The sequence below is a fragment of the Rhinoraja longicauda genome, chromosome 7 (assembly GCF_053455715.1).
Source record: "Rhinoraja longicauda isolate Sanriku21f chromosome 7, sRhiLon1.1, whole genome shotgun sequence".
In the NCBI taxonomy this organism is placed as follows: Eukaryota; Metazoa; Chordata; class Chondrichthyes; order Rajiformes; family Arhynchobatidae; genus Rhinoraja; species Rhinoraja longicauda.
Genome location: NC_135959.1, coordinates 72,597,348 through 72,618,009, shown reverse-complemented (window position 1 = coordinate 72,618,009; position 20,662 = coordinate 72,597,348). Strand labels below are relative to the sequence as shown.

At 44.5% G+C, this 20,662-nt stretch overlaps 1 protein-coding gene across 3 annotated transcripts in view; it reads left to right on the top strand.

The window, feature by feature from the left end:
* Window positions 1-20,091, top strand: part of proser1 (proline and serine rich 1) — a 33,562-nt gene extending 13,471 nt beyond the window's left edge. For all 3 annotated transcript variants that reach the window (XM_078402846.1, XM_078402845.1, XM_078402847.1), the window contains 3 exons: window positions 7,245-7,680; window positions 8,961-10,116; window positions 16,685-20,091. In XM_078402846.1, coding sequence (XP_078258972.1) covers window positions 7,245-7,680; window positions 8,961-10,116; window positions 16,685-16,813 — 1,721 coding nt within the window. In that variant the 3' untranslated portion in view covers window positions 16,814-20,091. The remainder of the gene's footprint in view (window positions 1-7,244; window positions 7,681-8,960; window positions 10,117-16,684) is intronic.
* Window positions 20,092-20,662: the final 571 nt, after the last annotated feature.

The following is a 20,662-nucleotide window of genomic DNA, read 5'->3' as shown; positions in this document are numbered from 1 at the left end:
CCCCATTTCAGGGCACCATAATGTTTGGGACACATGGCTTCACGGGTGTGTTTAATTGCCTCCTTAATGCAGGAATAAGAGAGCTCTCAGCACTTAGTCTTTCTTCCAGTCTTTCCATCATCTTTAGAAACAATTATTACTGTTGATCTACATGAGGACCAAAGTTGTGCCAATGAAAGTCAAAGAAGCCATTTAGAGAATGAGAAACAAGAATAAAACTGTTAGAGACATCAGCCAAACCTTAGGCATACCAAAATCAACTGTTTGGAACATCATTAAGAAGAAAGAGAGCACTGGTGAGCTTACTAATCGCAAAGGTACTGGCAGGCCAAGGAAGACCTCCACAGCTGATGACAAAATAATTCTCTCTATCATAAAGAAAAATCCCTAAACTCCTGTCCGACAGATCAGAAACACTCTTGAGGATTTAAGTGTGGTTTTGTCAATGACCACTGTCCGCAGAAGACTTCATGAACAGAAATAGAGGCTACACTCAAGATGCAAACCACTGGTTTGCTGCAAAAATAGGATGGTCAGTTTACAGTTTGCCAAGAAGTACTTAAAAGAGCAACCACATTTCTGGAAAAGGGTCTTGTGAACAGATGAGACGAAGATTAACATATCAGAGTGATGGCAAGAGCAAAGTAAGGAGGAGAGAAGGAACTGCCCAAGATCCAAAGCATACCACCTCATCTGTGAAACACGGTGGTGGGGGTGTTATGGTCTGGGCATGGATGGCTGCTGAAGGTACTGGCTCACTTATCTTCATTGATGATCCAACTGCTGATGGTAGTAGCATAATGAATTCTGAAGTGTATAGAGACATCCTATCTGCTCAAGTTCGAACAAATGCCTCAAAACTCATTGGCCGGAGGTTCATTCTAATGCAAAACAATGATCTCAAACATACTGCTAAAGCAACAAAGGAGTTTTTCAAAGCTAAAAAATGGTCAATCACCCAATCTGAACCAAATTGAGCATGTCTTTTATATGCTGAAAACAAAACAAGCGTCAGCTAAAGATGGCTGCAATACAGGCCTGGCAGAGCATCACCAGAGAAGATACCCAGCAACTGGCGATGTCCATGAATCGCAGACAGAATGCAAAGGATATGCAACAAATGCTTAACATGACTATTTGAATTACATGACATTGCTGTGTCCCAAACATCATGGTGCCCTGAAATGGGGGGACTATGTATAAACACTACTGTAATTTCTACATGGTTAAACCCAAAGATGGCCTTTATTAAAATCTGACAATGTGCTTTTTCTATTACAAATCTCAAAATGTGGAGTATGGAGGCAAATAAATAAATGATGGGTCTTTGTCCCAAATATTATGGAGGGCACTGTATACATGATTACCATCAAGCCATCCAGAGTGTTTAGATAAAGGTAAAGGGCACAATGTTTAGTGTAAGACTAGACCAAGTGGACCCGTTGGGCCCAAACCTCTCTAGCATTGGTGTAGCACCCTCCCTCCCTCCCTCCCTCCCTCCCTCCCTCCCTCCCTCCCTCCCTCCCTCCCTCCCTCCCTCCCTCCCTCCCTCCCTCCCTCCCTCCCTCCCTCCCTCCCTCCCTCCCTCCCTCCCTCCCTCCCTCCCTCCCTCCCTCCCTCCCTCCCTCCCTCCCTCCCTCCCTCCCTCCCTCCCTCCCTCCCTCCCTCCCTCCCTCCCTCCCTCCCTCCCTCCCTCCCTCCCTCCCTCACTCCCCCTTCCCCTCCACCCCCCTTCTCCTCCCCCCCTTCTCCTCCCCCCTCCCTCCCTCCCTAGAAGATAGATTTAAACTTTGAAATGTGAATAACTTAAAGAATATAACAGCAATTTCAATGAAACTTCTTCCATTAGCACCAAAGGGATGACGGTGAGTAAGGTGGGCCTAAAATTGTTGCGCTGCCGTTCAGGAACAAACAAACAAACAAACGAGAGTTTTACTATATAGATAAAGTCCAATTAAGGATAATTCGCAGGTCTCCAATGAGGCAGATGGGAGGTGAGGATCACTCTCTAGCTGATGGGAGAGCTGTCTAGTTGCCTGATAACAGCTGGGAAGAAACTGTCCCTGAATCTGTAACTCACTCCATCTCCCCTCTTTCTAATAGGGGTAGCTGAATTTATTTGGGTAATTTTCTCATAATTAGCATTGTGTAGTGACCTTTCTAAGTGAGTAGTATTTTCAGGTTTAGGTGTATTACTGGCACGTGTGGTTTTGTTTTATTTTGCATGCTATCCAAACAGATCAGATCATGTGCGTAGGAAGGAACTGCAGATGCTGGTTTAAATCGAAAGTAGACAAAATGCTGGAGTAACTCAGCAGGTCAGGCAGCATCTCTGGAGAGAAGGAATGGGTGATGTTTCGGGTCGAGACCCTTCTTCAGACTAATCAGATCATAGTCTACATAAACACAGTCAAGCCAAAGCGCGGCACAATGGCGCAGCGGGTAGAGCTTTTGCCTCATATCAGCAGAGAACCGGCTTTGATCCTGAACTTGGGTGTTGTCTGTGTGGAGTTTGCAAGTTGTCCCTGCGTTGTCATTGATCTTCTTGATAGAATAAGCGGCAGGTTAGTAGCTGATAAGCATCGGTCTTCTGATGGGCAACTTTTCTTTTGACTTTTCAAACAATCTCATCCCATCAAGTGTGAAAATGCAAATCAGCAGATTCAAGGACAGTTTCTTCCCAGCTGTTGTCAGGCAACTGAACCTTCTTGTCACCAGCTGGAGAACGGTCCTGAGCTACTATCTACCTCACTGGAGACCAACAGATTGCACTAAACGTTGTTCCCTTTATCATTTAGTATAAGAAAATAACTGCAGATGCTGGTACAAATCGAAGGTATTTATTCACAAAATGCTGGAGTAACTCAGCAGGTCAGGCAGCATCTCGGGAAAGAAGGAATGGGTGACGTTTCGGGTCGAGACTCTTCTTTAGACTGTACACTTTATCATCTGTACACCGTGGGTGTCTCAATTGTAATCATGTACTGACTGATTAGTACGCAACAAAAAGCTTTTCACTGTACCACGGTCCATGTGACAATAAACTCAACTAAACTCGCAGTAGACTAGCTTGCACTTTCCAGGGTGGAAAATCTCTTTTACATAAGAGAAGGAACTTACAATTATACGGTACACTTTTAAGATGCCAAGAGGGCTTTACAATTGAAGAATTAAAGGTTTAAAAAAGAATTAAAGAGGGATATAGGCCAAACGTGGGCAGCTGGGGCTGGTGTAGATGGGGCATCGTGATCAGCATGGATGAGTTGGGTCGAAGGGCCTGTTTTCAAGCGGTATGACTATAATTAGATTTGAAATCATGCTTCATTATTTAATAAAGCACTATAACAAGTAACCAGACTGTTGAGTATTCTTCAACAAAGAATAAATTATAACTATTTGAGAAATTGTTATGAATGCTGTTAGTCGGGAAAGCTGAAAAAAAGACTTTTCAATTAATATTAGGGTTTTTTTTTGTTGCTAAACTGAATCAGCAGCCAGGGACCTTAAAGGATCTTAAAGTGTGCAATGTAATCTGTACAATGTAATGTCTGAAGAAGGGTCTCGACCCGAAACATCACGTATTCCTTCTCTCCTGAGATGCTGCCTGACCTGCTGAGTTACTTCAGCATTTTGTGATACCTTCGATTTGTGCCAGCATCTGCAGCTATTTTCCTACACAATGTAATTTTAAGTTCTTTCTATCTTTTAGTTATTTAAAGACTCCAGCAAAACTGAATGTGGCATCTGAAATTTAGTCGAGGGATCTTATTTTCAGGTATTGCGATCAATAGTTTATTAATACCTAGGGCATCTGAGCAAATGTAGTGGACTCTTCAATCGCTGTCACAAGCATCGGGTAGGGGTCCCGGGAGACCAATCTTCCCCCAGACAAATGCTGGCTGCAGGCATGCTCTGGAGCGACATGCTGCATTGTACATCTTGGCAAAAACCCGCTCCTTGGATGGTTTGGCAGTGGCCACCCGAGATCAGACTGGTGGCTTCCCAGCTTTTGTTACGTGCTTCACGGCTCAACATTGTGTTCCTTCTGCTAGGATATGGGAACTGTTCATCGCTCCTTTTGAGATCAAAGACTTGACGGGGGGGGGTCATTTGGATCCCAAGCATTCAACGCGATTCATTAACATCGAATTTGACTGTGGACAGCCCACTTAAGCCAGAATTTGGACTAGTCAGCTGACGACCAAACAAAAATGGTCTGAGACTAGTCCGCCACAAATAGGACCAAGTTCCAGGACACCCAGCCACTGGCTTGGACGTGAGCCATCTAGTGGCTTTATTTATAAGTGCAGGTGACCATGCATTACTGCTGGACAAAGAACTGCAGATGCTGGAATCTTGAGCAAATCACAAAGTGCTGAAGGCCTTGGAGAGAATGGACAGACGATGTTTCAGGTCGGGACCATTCTTCAGTATGAGTTTCCCTCTGGCTTTACATTTCACTCCTCCGCTTCTCTCCTTATCTCCTATTCACCTCCAGCCTTTGTCACTTACTCCACCCATCTGCCAATCACCCCTCACTTGTCAGGCTTTGCCACCTTTTTTCCCAGCTTTCTCCCCCCTACTCTATCGGTCTGAAGAAGGGTCCCGACCCGAAATGTCGCCTGTCCACTTCTTCCACAGATGCTGCCTGACCTGCTGAGTTCCTTCAGCACTTTGTGTTTTGCCCTGCCTTGCAGTTGTTCAGGTTACAGAAATTCATCCTTAGTGATTTTGCAAATCACTACCCGAACGTATGGAATTTAAGTGAGGGAAAAATTACATCAACACAAAATTTGAAATAAGCAAATTTTATCTATTTCTATTTTTACAACTTACATTTCTAATGCTTGCCAAGATAAAAGATAATTTTTAACACAGTAAAACTGCCCCGCAATTTTTGCTCCCCCTAAATAGTTTTCATAATTAATGTACTATTAGCAAAATCTTACTGCTGGTGTAAAGTATTGAAAGGAAGCATGCAGGTACAGCAGGCAGTGAAAAAAGCCAATGGAATGTTGGTCTTCATAACAAGAGGAGTTGAGTATAGGAGCAAAGAGGTCCTTCTGCAGTTGTACAGGGCCCTAGTGAGACCGCACCTGGAGTACTGTGTGCAGTTTTGGTCTCCAAATTTGAGGAAGGATATTCTTACTATTGAGGGCGTGCAGCGTAGGTTTACTAGGTTAATTCCCAGAATGGCGGGACTGTCGTATGTTGAAAGACTGGAGCGACTAGGCTTGTATACACTGGAATTTAGAAGGATGAGAGGAGATCTTATCGAAACGTATAAGATTATTAAAGGGTTGGACACGTTAGAGGCAGGAAACATGTTCCCAATGTTGGGGGAAGTCCAGAACAAGGGGCCACAGTTTAAGAATAAGGGGTAGGCCGTTTAGAACTGAGATGAGAAAAAACATTTTCAGTCAGAGAGTTGTAAATCTATGGAATTCTCTGCCTCAGAAGGCAGTGGAGGCCAATTCTCTGAATGCATTCAAGAGAGAGTTAGATAGAGCTCTTAAGGATAGCGGAGTCAGGGGGTATGGGGAGAAGGCAGGAACGGGGTACTGATTGAGAATGATCAGCCATGATCACATTGAGTGGCGGTGCTGGCTCGAAGGGCTGAATGGCCTCCTCCTGCACCTATTGTATATTGTCTATCTCTCGTGAACAATGGCTGAACTGTTGCTGCTGCCCTAGGTTTTGAAAGGTGATGGTAAATGGTCAATTAATTCTCGTTGGGTCCATTTGTGGTGGGAAAATCAACATTGTTGCCAAAGGCTGGCCCAGGTCAGTCCAGGAAAGGGCTCTTGGCGTGACAACCACATAGTGAGGTACAGACAAGACAAACCAAAATAAAGGAATCTGTTGATGAGTTGAGCCTTTTTGGTTAGAACGATCAGTAGTCCAGGGTGAGAAACTGTCTGGAATCTAATTGAAGGATTTGGGGGGTATATATAAAATAACTGACCCCCAGGAATGAGTAACAGACTGACATTCAATCAAGGGCTGTGACATTCAATTATGTCTGGAATGAATCACATCCAGGTGTGCATTACGGGCTCAATCTAATCGAGGGATTCTGAAGAACTGTCTCGACCCGAAACGCCACCTATTCCTTTTCTCCAGAGATGCTGCCTGACCCGTTGAGTTACTCCTGCACTTTGTGTCTATCGAGAAATTCTGAACGTTTATGTATAGAATAACAGGTAACCTGGAGTGAGTTACAAGTGGATCAGGTTGATAGATTCTCGGGATATTATATGTTGAATAACAGGTAACCCAGTATGAGCTATAGGTGGATCTAGTTCAGTGATTCTGGGAATGATAAAGATTCAGTAGAATCTGAAGACTCAGTCTGAAGAAGGGTCTCGACCCGAAACGTCACACATTCCTTCTCTCCAGAGATGCTGCCTGACCTGCTGAGTTACTCCAGCACTTTGTGATACCTTTGATTTGTACCAGCATCTGCAGTTATTTTCCTACACAAGATTCAGTAATAGATAACTAGGAGTGAGTTACAGATGGATCTAGAATCATAGACTCATACCACATGGAAATAGGCCCTTCGGCCTAACTCACACGCCAACCAAGATGATCCGTGTAAGCTAGTGCAATTTGCCCATGTTTGTCCCATATCCCTCTAAACCTTTGCTATCTATGAACCTGACCAAATGTCTTTTAAATACTGTTATAGTACCTGGCTTAACTACCTTCTCTGGCAGCTCGTTCCACACTCTGTTTGTAAAAGTTATCCCTCAGGTTCCTATTAAATCTTTCCCCTCTCTCCCTAGTGTAGAGATTGTACAGGTATTATGTACTGGACAGCAGATAACCAAGATACTGTATGGATTCCAATCAAGGGTTGTAGATGTGGCTAGGGAAATCGATTCAGGCTAAAATTTAATCAGGAGATTTGTGCAGGGGTAGAGATCGGGCAGATTCACTCTAAATTTAAAAGTGGAGAGAGAAATGTAAGCAGTTTTTATTGTATATTATAATTTTAACAGGTACATGGTAGGAAAGGTTTAGAGGGATATGGACCAATTGTGGGCAGGTGGGATTAGCGTAGATGGGGCATCTTGGTTGGCATGGACGAGTTGGGCCACGAGTTGTGCTTGTGCTGTGTGACTCCATAATTGTGGAATGAGCAGTACACACCAGTTGAAGGAGAGAGGGTGTGAAGAGCGTTGGACGATCGTGCAACAGTGAGAGGCAGTTTTAAAGAGAAATGCTCTGTTCTTTTTCAGCTTTTTCCCGGCCAGCCAGCCAGCTGAGTTACAACACGTGTGCTGCCAACCTGCACACAGCTGCGTTCTCACCCCATGGATCGTACCCGTCGGCTCCAGCCACACCCATCGCCGCTCCTGCCCTTGTACAGTCTCCTGCAAACCAGCTGGGCTATGCCTCGGCACCCAGCACCCCGGCCTTCTTGCGCCTCGGCACATCCACCCCGGTGCCTGCGGTCTATGCAGCTGTGCCTCCGCCCACCGGCACCTCCACAGCTTCCTACCCCGAGTGCCAGAATGTGCCCACCATGGTGTCGGCACCACCGCACACCTCCCAGCCTCTGGGAGAAATGATAACCGTCAACACGGGCCCTGCCGCTCACACCTCCACCGTGGCAGGGCTGGCGTCCAGCGGCAGCAACGCAAGCTGCAGCCCCGCTGCCATGCAACAAACCGGGTGAGTCCCTGTCTAATCCACTTCATTATGGGACAAATACGGGAAAAGCTGTGTGTTTGCTGTTTAGTTTAGAGAACAGATCTGAGCACAAAGTGCTGGAGTAACTCAGCAGGTCAGGCAGCATCTCTAGAGAACATGGATCTCTGGAGAACATGGATCTCTGGAGAACATGGACATTTCGGCTCAGGACCCTTCTTCAGACTGACTGCCTGACCTGCTGAATTACTCCAGCACTTTATGTCCTCTTTTGTAAACCAGCATCTGCAGTTTAGACTTAAGACTTTAAAGAAACCGCGGAAATAGGCCCTTCCGCCCACCAAGTCTGCGCCAACTAGCGATAATATGTGTTTGGAATATGGGAGGAAATCGGAGCACCCGGAGAAAATTCATGCGGTGGCAGGGAGAATGTCCAAACTTCGTACAGACAACACCCGAGGTCAGGATTGAACCCGGGTCTCTGGCGTTGTAAGGCAGCCAGTTTACCACTGCACCACTGTGCCGCCCCACAAGTTTTTTGTTTCTACATGGAAACGGGTCCTTTGGCCCCCTGGGTCCACACCGGCCATCGATCACCCGTTCACACGAGTGGTATGTTATCCAACTTTCTCATCCAATCCCTACACACTAGGAACAATTTGCAGAGGCTAATTAGGTTTAGATTTATTATTGTCACATGTATGGAGGTGCTTTATTGTGCATGTTATCCAACAGATCAGATATATCATACAAAGATACAATCAGTTGTATCTGATACAGACCATTGACATTTGAGTGTAAACTCAAGCACAATAGGTAGGGCAAAGGGAAAATGCTGGTCTGAATATAGTTCTCATCAGCTCCATAGATGAAGTCCAATGTCCACAATGGGGTAGAGGTGAATCGGACAGTACCCTAGCTTGTGGAAGGACCATTCAGAAGTCTGATAACAGAGGAGAAGAAGCTGTTCCTGAGTCTGGTGGTGCACGCTGTCAAGTCTTTGATTATGTTATCTACAAATCCGAAGGTTTTTGGGATGTGGGAGTTAACTGGAGCACCTGGAGGAAACCTGCGTGATCTCAAGGAGAATGTGCAAACTCCACACAGCCAACTCCCGAGGTCAGGATTGATCTTGGGTCTCTGGAAATGTGAGGCAGCAGCTCTACCCATTCAGTAGAAGAAAGGCCCTTTTCGGTGCTGTATTTTTAAAATCATCTGTTTAAAAGGTGTCTGAGTTTTCTGATTGTAGTTACAGTATCCAGGTTTGCTACCAATTGATTGAACTATGGATTGCCATTTCTCAGTTTATCCTCAGGTTTTCCGACAAGTGAGTGTTCCAACAGCTCTCTGTGCACCGGCAACTCGTTCCCAAATCTAGTCTCCTTCCCAGGGATCTCCATGTTTTTCCAAAATCAGACTCTATCTGCTGCCACCCTGTCTGCACTCCAGGCTGGAATGAGCGCCGCCAATCTGCCCGGCCTTCAGTCCATCGCGGCTGCAGCCACCCTGGCAGGGATGCACTCATCTGGAGCGGCTCCGTCCCTGTCTGCTCTGCACAACGGTCTGCTGGCAGCCACGGGGCCAGGCCTGCAGCAGGTCAACTCCGCCGCTGGGCTCCAGTCTGCTGCCGACGTCGCCTCCCTCCACGGGCTCCCGACCTCGGTGTCCCTGGGCCCCATCCAGCCCACCGCCACCTCCACCTCTCTCCCCGGGCTGCAGCCTGCAGTGTCTCTGGCCGGAATGCATGCCGCCTCAGCCTCGCCCATCGCAATGCAATCCAGCGCTGCATCTCCAGCAGGACTGCGATCGACGGCTGCCTCCCCGGCCGCCCTGCAGGCTGCCGCCTCTCTCGCCGGGCTGCACGCCGTGGCCGCCTCTCTCGCCAGGCTGTCGCCAGCTGCCGTCTCGCAGGCCGTCCACGCCCCCGTCTCCGAGTTCCAGCCCGGCTCCTGCTCCCCCTCTGTCCTGCAGCCCCCCATGTCCTCCCTACCCGGGCTGCACCCCGCATCCTTCTCGAGGCTCCAGTCCTCGGCGCCGTTCTCCGGCCTCGACTCCATCGTTGCGGCCGCCTCCCTGGCGGGGTTGCAGACGGCGACGAGCGGGGCGGCCCTCCCCAACCTACAGTCGCCCGCCTCCGCTCTCCCGGGCCTGGAGTCCGCCATGGCCGCAGTTTCCTCCCTGCCCGTACTCCAGTCCGCTCTGGGGGCTGCCACCTTACCCGGCCTCCAGTCGCTGGGGGCCGGGTCCCTGCTCGGTATACAGTCTGTGGTGGGCAGTCCTGGCCGCCCTGCCATCCAAACCTCGTTTGCCGGAACCGGTGGTCAGCCCGGTGCAAATCCAGCAGCAACGATGGAGCTGGCGTCCACCGTGGATACAACATCGTTGCCGGGGTTTCAGACCACCATGGGAACCCAATCACTCCCTGGCTTACAGTCTGCTACACAGTCGGCTCTACTACAGGTACTGTGACTGCAGTATGGCCTCAGTGCTTCTTTGTTGTTTAGGTTTATTAGGTTAGGTTAGGTTTAGAAAGGAGATGAGGAGAAATTTCTTTAGCCAGAGGGTGGTGAATCTGTGAAATTAATTGCCACAGCCCCCTTCCCCCACTCACTTCCCTGCGCCCCACCTAGGTGCGCACCCATAACTCCCACCAACCCGCTCCTATTCTTCCCCCACCCCCCCGCTCCCTTTCGACCTACAGCCCTTCCTCTGGCTTCAAATTTCATGCCTTTTCTTTCCATATCTCACAACCTGTCTCCTTTTTCAACTCCGACTTTTGTCCATCCATCTGCCAATTACCCCCCTCCACCTATCACTTGCTTTGTCCCTGCCCCTACCTGTCGCACAGCTATCTCCCCTTACTACAATCAGTCTTAAGAAGGATCCTGAGCTGAAACATCACCTATCCATGTCCTCCAGAGAAGCTGAGTTACTGCAGCACTTTGTGTCTCTTTGTTCAAGACACGAATGCAAGACTTGCAGCAATGCCTTGACTGCGGAAGATACAGAGTAGTTAGTTTACAAGGGCCAAGTTATAAATGTGTGTCCCCAATAAAGGCACGGTGGAGAGTGAAGGAAGTCGTCTAAGGTTACAACATGAGGTCACTTGGAGAGTGGGTAAAGGATTACCGGATGGAATTTAACTCAGAGTTCCATCCGGTAATCTTTTACCCACTCTCCAAGTGACCTCATGTTGTAACTTTAGACGACTTCATTGCCTCATTTGCCTCATTTAAGGAAAGAGAGGCAAAGTGTTTAGGAGATGTACAGGGTAAATTTAAGACAGTGATCTTTAAGAGGCGTATAGATAGGCAATGTATTGTCCAAATTCTAATTTTCAAATCCTAATTAATGTAAATTAACATCATTTTAAAAAAACTTTTGATTCGTGCTGTTGTTTGAATCTAAATGTCTTCTCTTTGATTTTTATAAATCTCCGGTTAGTCTTTTTTTTTCATGTGACTCAATTGTTTCCAGAAATAAACAGGAAATCATAGGCAACATTTTATATCAACACGCCACGAGTAAAACGTCACCTAATGTCATTAAACTGACAAAGTCCCCTGTTGTAACACGAGTGATTTAGCAGCACAGAAAACGCCCCGTCAGGCCAACTCGTTCATGCTGACCAAGATGCCCATCTACACCAGTCCCATTTGCCTGCATTGAGCCCATTAACTTCTAAACCTTTCATAAGGTCATGTGATAGGAGCAGAATTAGGCATTCGGTCCATCAAGTCCACGCTGCCATTCAATCATGGCCTATCTATCTCTCCCTCACCCCATTCTCCTGCCTTCCCACCTAACCCCTGACAACTGATCTATCTAGCTCTGCTTTAAACATATCCATTCACAGCCTCCACAGCCTTCTGCAGCAAAGAATTCCACAGATTCACCACCCTCTGACTAAAGAAATTTCTCCTCGTCTCCTTCCTAAAGGAACGTCCTTTAATTCTGAGGCTACAATGCCCTCCGTAATGTTTGGAACAAAGACCCATCATTTATTTATTTGTCTCTGTACTCCACAATTTGAGATTTGTAATAGAAAAAATCACACGTGGCTAAAGTGCACATTGTCAGATTTTAATAAAGGCCACTTTTATACATTTTGGTTTCATCATGTAGAAATTACAACTGTGTTTATACATAGTCCCCCCATTTCAGGGCACCATAATGTTTGGGACACATGGCTTCACAAGTGTTTGTAATTGCTTAGGTGTGTTTAATTGCCTCCTTAAGAGAGCTCTTAGCACCTAGTCTTTCCTCCAGTCTTTCCATCATCTTTGGAAACTTTTATTGCTGTTTATCAACATGAGGACCAAAGTTGTGCCAATGAACGTCAAAGAGGCCATTATGAGACTGAGAACCAAGAATAAAACTGTTAGAGACATCAGCCAAACCTTAGGCTTACCAAAATCAACTGTGTGGAACATCATTAAGAAGAAAGAGAGCACTGGTGAGCTTACTAATCGCAAAGGGACTGGCAGGCCAAGGAAGATTTCCACAGCTGATGACAGAAGAATTCTCTCTATAATAAAGAAAAATCCCCAAACACCTGTCCGACAGATCAGGGACACTCTTCAGGAGTCATGTGTGTGGATTTATCAATGACCACTGTGCTCAGAAGACTTCATGAACAGAAATACTGAGGCTGCACTGCAAGATGCAAACCACTGGTTAGCTGCAAAAATAGGATGGCCAGGTTACATTTTGCTAAGAAGTACTTAAAAGAGCAACCACAGTTCTGGAAAAAAGGTTTTGTGGACAGATGAGGCGAAGATTAACTTATATCAGAGTGATGGCAAGAGCAAAGTATGGAGGAGAGAAGGAACTGCCCAAGATCCAAAGCATACCACCTCATCTGTGAAACACAGTGTTATGGCCTAGGCATGTATGGCTGCTGAAGGTACTGGCTCACTTATCTCCATTGATGTTACAACTGCTGATAGTAGTAGCATAATGAATTCTGAAGTGTATAGACACATCCATCTGCTCAGGTTCAAACAAATGCCTCAAAACTCATTGGCCGGTGGTTCATTCTGCAATAAGACAATGATTCCAAACATACTGCTAAAGTAACAAAGGAGTTTTTCAAAGCTAAAAAATGGCCAATTCTTGAGTGGCCAAGTCAATCACCCGATCTGAACCCAATTGAGCATGCCTTTTATACGCTGAAGAGAAAACTGAAGGGGACTAGCCCCCAAAACAAGCATAAATGGAAGATGGCTGCAATACAGGCCTGGCAGAGCATCACCAGAGAAGACACCCAACAACTGGTGATGTCCATGAATCGCAGACTTCAAGCAGTCACTGCATGCAAAGGATATGCAACAAAATACTAAACATGACATTGCTGTGTCCCAAACATTATGGTGCCCTGAAATGGGGGGACTATGTATAAACACTGCTGCATGGTGAATTTCTACATGGTGAAACCAAAATGTATAAAAATAGCCTTTATTGAAATCTGACAATGTGCGCTTTAATCACATGTGATTTTTTTTCTATTACAAATCTCAAATTGTGGAGTACAAAGGCAAATAAATAAATGTCTGTCCCAAACATTTGTTTGTCCCAAACATTATGGAGGCCATTATGGAGGACTAGTATGACCTCTAGTCCTAGACTCTCCCACTAGTGGAAACATCCTCGCCACATCCACTCTATCCAAGCCTTTCACTATTTGGTCCGTTTCAATGAGGTTCCCCCTCATTCTTCTAAACTCCAGCGAGTACAGGCCCAGTGTCGTCAAACGCTCATCATACGTTAACCCACTCATTCCTGGGATCATTCTTGTAAACCTCCTATGGACCCTCTTCAGAGCCAGCACATCCTTAGATATGGTGCCCAAAATTGCTCACAATACTCCAAGTGCGCTTGACCAGCGCCCAATAGATCCTCGGCAGTACATCCCTGTTTTTGTATTCTAGCCCTCTTGAAATAAATCCCAGCATTGCGTTTGTCTTCTTTACTACCGATTCGACTTGCAGATTAACTTTTTGGGATTCCTGTACCAGCACTCCCAAGTCCCTTTGCACCTCTGATTTCTAGATTCTCCCATTTAGAAAATAGTCTACGCATTTATTTCTACTACCAAAATGCATGACTCCATACTGTGCTGCACTATATTCCATCTGCCACTTTAGTGCTCACTGTCCCAACCTGTTCAAGTCGTTCTGCAGAGTCCCTGCTTTCTCTACACTACCTGCCCCTCCACCTATTTTTGTATCATCTGCAAACCTGGCCACAAAGCCTTCAATCCCCTCATCCAAGTCATTAATATACAACGTGATGAGTGTCCCAGCACTGACCCCTGTGGAACTCCGCTAGTCACTGACAGCCAACAAGAAAAAGTCCCCTTTATTGCCACTCTTTGCCTTCTGCCATCCAGCCAACCTGCTATCCATGCCAGTATCTGCCCTTGGATACCATGGGCTCTCATCTTCCTCAGCAGCTTCACATGTGGCACCTTATCGAAGGCTTTTTGAAAATCTTGGTAAACAGCATCCACTGACTCTCCTTTGTCTGTCCTGCTATTTACTTCTTCAAAGAATTCCAGCAGATTCTTCAGGCAGCATCTCCCCATCACAAAGCTATGTTGACTTCAACCTATTTTATCAGGAACTTCTAAGCACTCCGTAACCTCATCCTTTATAATGGACTCTAAAATCCTACCAACCACTGAGGTCAGACTAACCGGCCTATAGTTCCCACTACTCTGCTTTGTTCCCTTCTTGTACAGCAGGGTAATATTGCCAATTTTCCAATCGTCTGAAACCACTCCTGACTCTAGTGATTCTTGAAAGATCACTATTAATGCCACGATAATCTTTAAAGCCACCTCTTTCAGAACCCATGGGTGCAGTCCACCTGGTCCAGGTGACCTATCTACCTTCAGCCCTTTCAGCTTCCCAAGCACCTTCTCCTTAGTAATAGCCATTCCACTAACTTCCACCCCCTGACTCTTTTGAATTTCCGGCATGTTGCTGGTGTCTTCCACTGTGAAGACTGATGCAAAAAAGTTATTCAACTCCTCTGCCTATCAATGAAATTGCACAAATGTCTTTTAAATGTTGCAAGTACCTGCCTCTACACATTCCATATACCTACCACCTTGTATGTGAAAACTTGCCTAAATTCCCTTTTAAAACATTTCCCCTTTCACATAATCTCTGCCTTCTAGTTTTAGATTCCTTTGAGGCTGTCACATGGTCATGATTGTGCATATCTCTATAAGGTCACCTCTCAGCCACCTGTGCTCCAGGGTAAACAATCCCAGTCCATCAAATCTCTCCTTATTGCACGCCTACCAGTTCCAGTGACGTCCTTGTGAATGTTTTCTGCATCCTCTCTATTTTAATCACATCCCTTCTATGTCATGGTGACCTGAACAGCACATAATATTCCAGCGCCGTTTCATGAACAGCACTATTTCAAAGCAGTACTTCCCTCTTCTCTAGAACACAGACCTATATTACCCCCTGCCCTGGAGATTCAAGGAACCTCACATCAGCACAATGTTCAAACAAAAGTGATTGTGAGACAACTTAATACTTGAAAATTGCCATTTTTGTTTTATTTATAGAAGTTTAAATGATCTGTCAATGAAATGGTTAGAATTCATCTCTGGAACAAAGGGCTACAGATCATCACAGTAAATGTCAAAAGACTGCTTTTAAAGTCATACTTGGCTTGGTTAGAACGCGTTGAGAGCGTAGTGTGAACAAACTAACAACTAATTGAGAGTTTAAATGAATGGAACATGGGAGAGCACAGAGTGCTGGAGTAACTCAGTGCCTCAAGCAGCATCTCTGGAGAACATGGATAGGTGATGATTCTGGTCTTCCGAATGAATCACGGGGCTTGGTGTTGTGTTTGTGGGCAGAATGGATGTAGTCCCCTGATCCTTGGCTTATCTAAAGTAGGGGGGATGGCACATAGGGAGCGTAGTTTTACCCATTGTCTATCTCTCACTGTTATAAAATCGCTTGATTCACACGTTTGCATGCTCTTGTAATTTTTTTCTTCACTCTGAGCATTCAAACAGCTGAAGATTTTGCAGTAAATACCATTTGTAGCTTGAAAGACCAAGAGATGAAAGCTCAAAGGAATCCTAAACCTTCACTACTCAAGCTTTCAAGTCCTTTGAAGTATTTAAAAAATAGTGACCAATTAAACAGCTTAGTTTAGTTCAGAGGTACACCATGGAAACAGTCCCTTCAGCCCACTGAGTGCCTGCTGACCATCATTCACCCATTCACACTAGTTCTATGTTATCCCACTTCAGCCATTCCCTGCACTCGAGGGGAAATATAAAGAGGTCAATTAACCTGCAAACCTGCGTATCTTTGCAATGTGGGAGGAAACCGGAGAACCCGGAATAAACCCATGCGGTCAAACTCCACACGGCCAACGCCCGAGGTCAGATTCTAACACGGGTCTCTGGCATTGTGAGGCAGCAGCTCTACCCGCTGCACCACTGTGCAAAATGAGAGACTTGTGTGGAGCTTGAGAGTTAGCAGTGAGACTGAACTGGAATAAGAGTAACATAAAATTTGTTTCCGATTAATTGACACGGCAGTGTGGACTATTACTTAAAAAAGCAAATCCGAAGGCATAATTGCCATGGATAGGAAAGGTTTAGAGGGATATGGGCCAAATGCAGGCAGGTGGGACTGGTGTAGATGGGGCAACATAGTCAGCATGGACAAGGTGGGCCAAAAGGCCTGTTTCCATGTTGTGTGCTGAGTCAGATGGTCACGTCGCACAGCGACCCGGCACAGACCTATTTGCACTTTATTCTGTTTTAAAACTGTTTCTATCTTTGTTTCTCTGGGTTGTCTAAATTTATGTCCATTAGCTAATTAATTTATTGCGTCGTATGGGAGGCGCATTCCCAATCTCGTTATACCCCTGTACAATGACAATAAAGATATATTGTATTGTATTGTATGACTAAAATGAATCAATGAATTTCTTTACGAGCGGGCTGAAATAATGAATATTGTTGTTGTTTGTCTCTTTTCAGGCACATTCAGCTGGTTCTCTGGAGAGCTTTCAAAATCAGGGCAGCAACAGTTTTGCATGCTATCCCTCTGGGCCCACTACTCCGTACTCCCTCCAGCCCGGCCCCCCTTCTCAGCTTGGGTGGCAGTAAGGCGTGACCCTGGGCTTGTGATTCAACACTGTGCCAGTTGAACTTATTCAGCTCTTTTGGAGATTTAACAGTGGGTGCAGCTGAAACTTGGTGACCTTTTTTTAAAAAAAACAATGAATTTAAAGATTTCAAAAAAGTGTGAAGATTGAAATGCAGTATTTTAATTGAATTGTTCCTTGTTACTTGTAATGAGCCTTTTCAACTGGAAACTCAATCACACACGTTAAATTCACTCAACCTCGGTACACATGACAATAATTATACCAAAAATACTAATGCATTATGTGTTATACTAATGCATTATGTGGGAACTGAGGGACTGGATCATGCCATTGAGTTCCTGGGCTTGTTAAATGCAATCAGATTTAGGTTTGGATTAATTCTTGTCATGTGTACCGAGGTACAGTGAAAGCTTTGTTTTGCATGCTTTCAGCAAATTAATTTAAAAGCATAATTACAATGAGGAGTTTAATTGACTAACAGCATTTTTATAAGATTCCGGCATCTAAAGTAGTTCTTTTTATTTTCATAGGTTAGGTTGCTGGACTGGTAGCTGGAATTTTAAGACACAAAGTGCTGGAGTAAATCAGTGGGTCAGGCAGTATCTCTGGAGAACATGAATGGGTAACGTTTCGTGATGGGACCCTTCTTCAGACTGAACAGATACGCCCCGACCCGAAACGTTACCTGTCCATATTCTCCAGAGATGCTGCCTGACCCACTGAGTTACTATAGCACATCGTGTCAATTGTTTTGTAAACCAGCACCTGCAGTTCCTTGTGTCTGGCTAAAATTTAAAAACGGGTAATTGAATACATATGGACTTTAAAAACAAATCTCAGTAATGGCAAACAGATTATTTAGATTGTCCATAAACTTCCACCTGATCAATTAGTGTCCTCCAGGGTAGGACATGCCTAGTCTTTGTCTGGTCCAGTCTATATGTGACTGCTTATCCACCTTTGAGATCAGCTTCTTAACTCAGGGACAGTTGGAGATTGTCAATAAACGCCTGAGATGTACACATCTAATTCCTTGGAGTGCAGGAAGATGAGTGGTGATCTTAGAGAGGTGTAAAAATCACGAGAGGAATAGATAGGGTAAATGCCCAGAGTAGGGGAATCCAGAACTAGAGGCCATAGGTATAAGTTGAGTGTGGAAAGATTTAATAGGAACCTGAGGGGTAACGTTTTTCATGAAGGGTGGTGAGTATATGGAATGAGCTGCCGGAGGAGGTAGTTGAGGCAGGTACTATAGAACATTTAAGAAACATTTGGACGGGTACATGGATAGGAATGGTTTAGAGGGATATGGGCCAAGCCCATGCAGATGGGACTAGTGTAGATGGGGTATGTTGGTCGGCATGGGAAGTTGGCTGTTGTTATTCTGTATGACTCTGACTATCTCATGATCGAATAAATAAAAGGAAAAAGCAGAATGGTATACCATGTTCCAACTGGATCAAAGTTGCTGAACAAAGATGTTCCCATTTAAGACCCATCTGAAGAAGGGTTTTGACCCAATATCACCTATCCATGTAATCCAGGGATGCTGCCTGACCCGCTGAGTTACTTTAGCATTTTGTGTCCTTTTGTTCCCATTTAAATCATGTCTGTGGAACGGATGGAAAATAACGATGAAAAAAATGAGATCATGGTCAAATCTGTTAATAGCTCATCAAGTCTATGCTCTGTAGAAAAACCCCTGCCACAGTCCAAATAATTCAGTACAATATGGGGGAAACAGTAAAGCCACAGATACAGGAAGTGTATAAAACCACGAAGGGATCAAAAACCAGAGGACATAAGTTTAAGGGAAGAGGGGAAACATTTAGTAGGGAACTGAGGGGCAACATTTTCACACTGAGAGTGGTGGGTATATGGAACGAGCTGCCAAAGGAAGTAGTTGAGGCAGGTACTTTAACAACATTTAAAAGGCATTTACACAATTACATGGATATGAAAGGTTTAGAGGGATATGTGGAAAATGTGGGCAAATTATACTAGCTTAGATGGAGCATTTTGGTCAGCATGGGCAATTTGGACCAAAGAGTCTGTTTCCATGCTCTATAAATTAAGTCTAGCAACTCTGGTGAAAACAAGTTAAACTTCATTTTTTGTTTTGAGTACTCTGGAAATATTCACCCACTAGTCAGCGTCTGGTTTGAGGGATCACAGAATACTTTCTGATTTTAAACATTCCTGATTCCTGAAAGTGACGCCATGCTTTTTGAAATTCAGACTAATTTCATGCATGTAGTTTCTTTTGTGTAGCAGTCCATAATCATCTTAGATATGAGATAGTGACTGTTCAATCCAATGAGGAATCGGGAGCGATTTTTATTCAGGTAAGTGGTAAGATTTAGGACGTTGTGACTAGCAGGCATTTAGACATAAATTAGTCGATGAAATATGAGCAATAATGTTAGATTTTTGTTACGAAACAGGAAGCTAGAATTACTTAGAAATTTAATAAATTGCTATTCAATTTTAATATTTTTAAGTGACTATAATGTAAATACTAATGGAAATACCAGCTGTGACCTTATCCTCATGTAGTCTCAACAAAGACTAAAAATCCTCAGACGTCAGAAATGATTCGTGAGTGAAAGTTGAAGGCTACATGGTTAGCTGGCAGCTCTGTTAGGAAAATTATAAATTTGCCAGCATACTCATCAAGGAATTCATAGACCTCATATTATTGAGGAAGGTTCATTCAGGAGTAAACCTTGGTTCAGCTACTGATTTTCTGCATTCTCTGTGTTTGTCTGTTTTATAGAAAACTATTGTATAAAATGAACATTTTGTCAGAATTATGAGAGCTGCAATTAAGAAGTTTCAACAATCGACATTTTAGATGTTCCTAAGTAGTGATGTGGAGATACATGTAAGCAGTTAAACGATGTTCTCATAATCATGTTGCATCAATTTTAACTTAACAATCCTGTATTTTACCAATTGTTGGTATCATGGGGTATCATCTTTAAAAAGATTTTTAAATGTGAAGCTGTAAAGCTTATAAGAGGTTGCATCCTTAATATTGTTTTTAAATAGGTGTAGCGGGTTGCACATGCATGTGATGTAAAAACATACTTTCAGAAAGTGTTGCTCCTGTATCATTAATACATGTATCATTGAGTGTGGTATCAAATTTGTATGTCATTGTTTCAGGTCGGTTTTATATACTGTTGGGATAAAATGGACTTCACCATGAATAGAGTGTATGTTACTTCTGTATTTGAGTTTGAGTTTTTAATGTCATGCAAATATCTATCAGAACATGAAGATTTAAAAAAATATATACACTTCCCAGCCTCAGAGTGCTCTTTTGTATTTGTGAAATCATTTACACACGATTCTTCAGGCACAAATTATGGTATCATTGATCATTCTTGGCTTCCCCCAGCACCTGAGGTTCTGCTTGCCAAGTTGATAAGACCATCAGAACCTTTCTGATCAATCAGAACTGAACGAGTATGAAATGTGCCTAAAATGGCAATGAAGCGGTGAAGAGTGTGATAGGGTGACTAGGATTGTCGAGGGTGATACAATGTCCAGCTCCACCTGTCAATTCATCTGCTATACCAACGTAGTCATGCAGGTTGACGAGGATGTTGCCAGGACTCGAGTGCCTGAGGGAGAGGGAGTGGTTGGGCAGGCTAGGACTTTACTCCTTGGAGCGCAGGAGGCTGAGGGGTGATCTTACAGAGGTGTATAAAAGGGTTAGTGTGAATGCACAATCTTTTCTCTCGAGTAGGCGAATCAAGAACCAGAGGACATGGGTTTCAAATGAGAGGGGAAAGATTTAATAGCAACTTGAGGGGCAACTTTTTTTACACAAAGGGTGGTA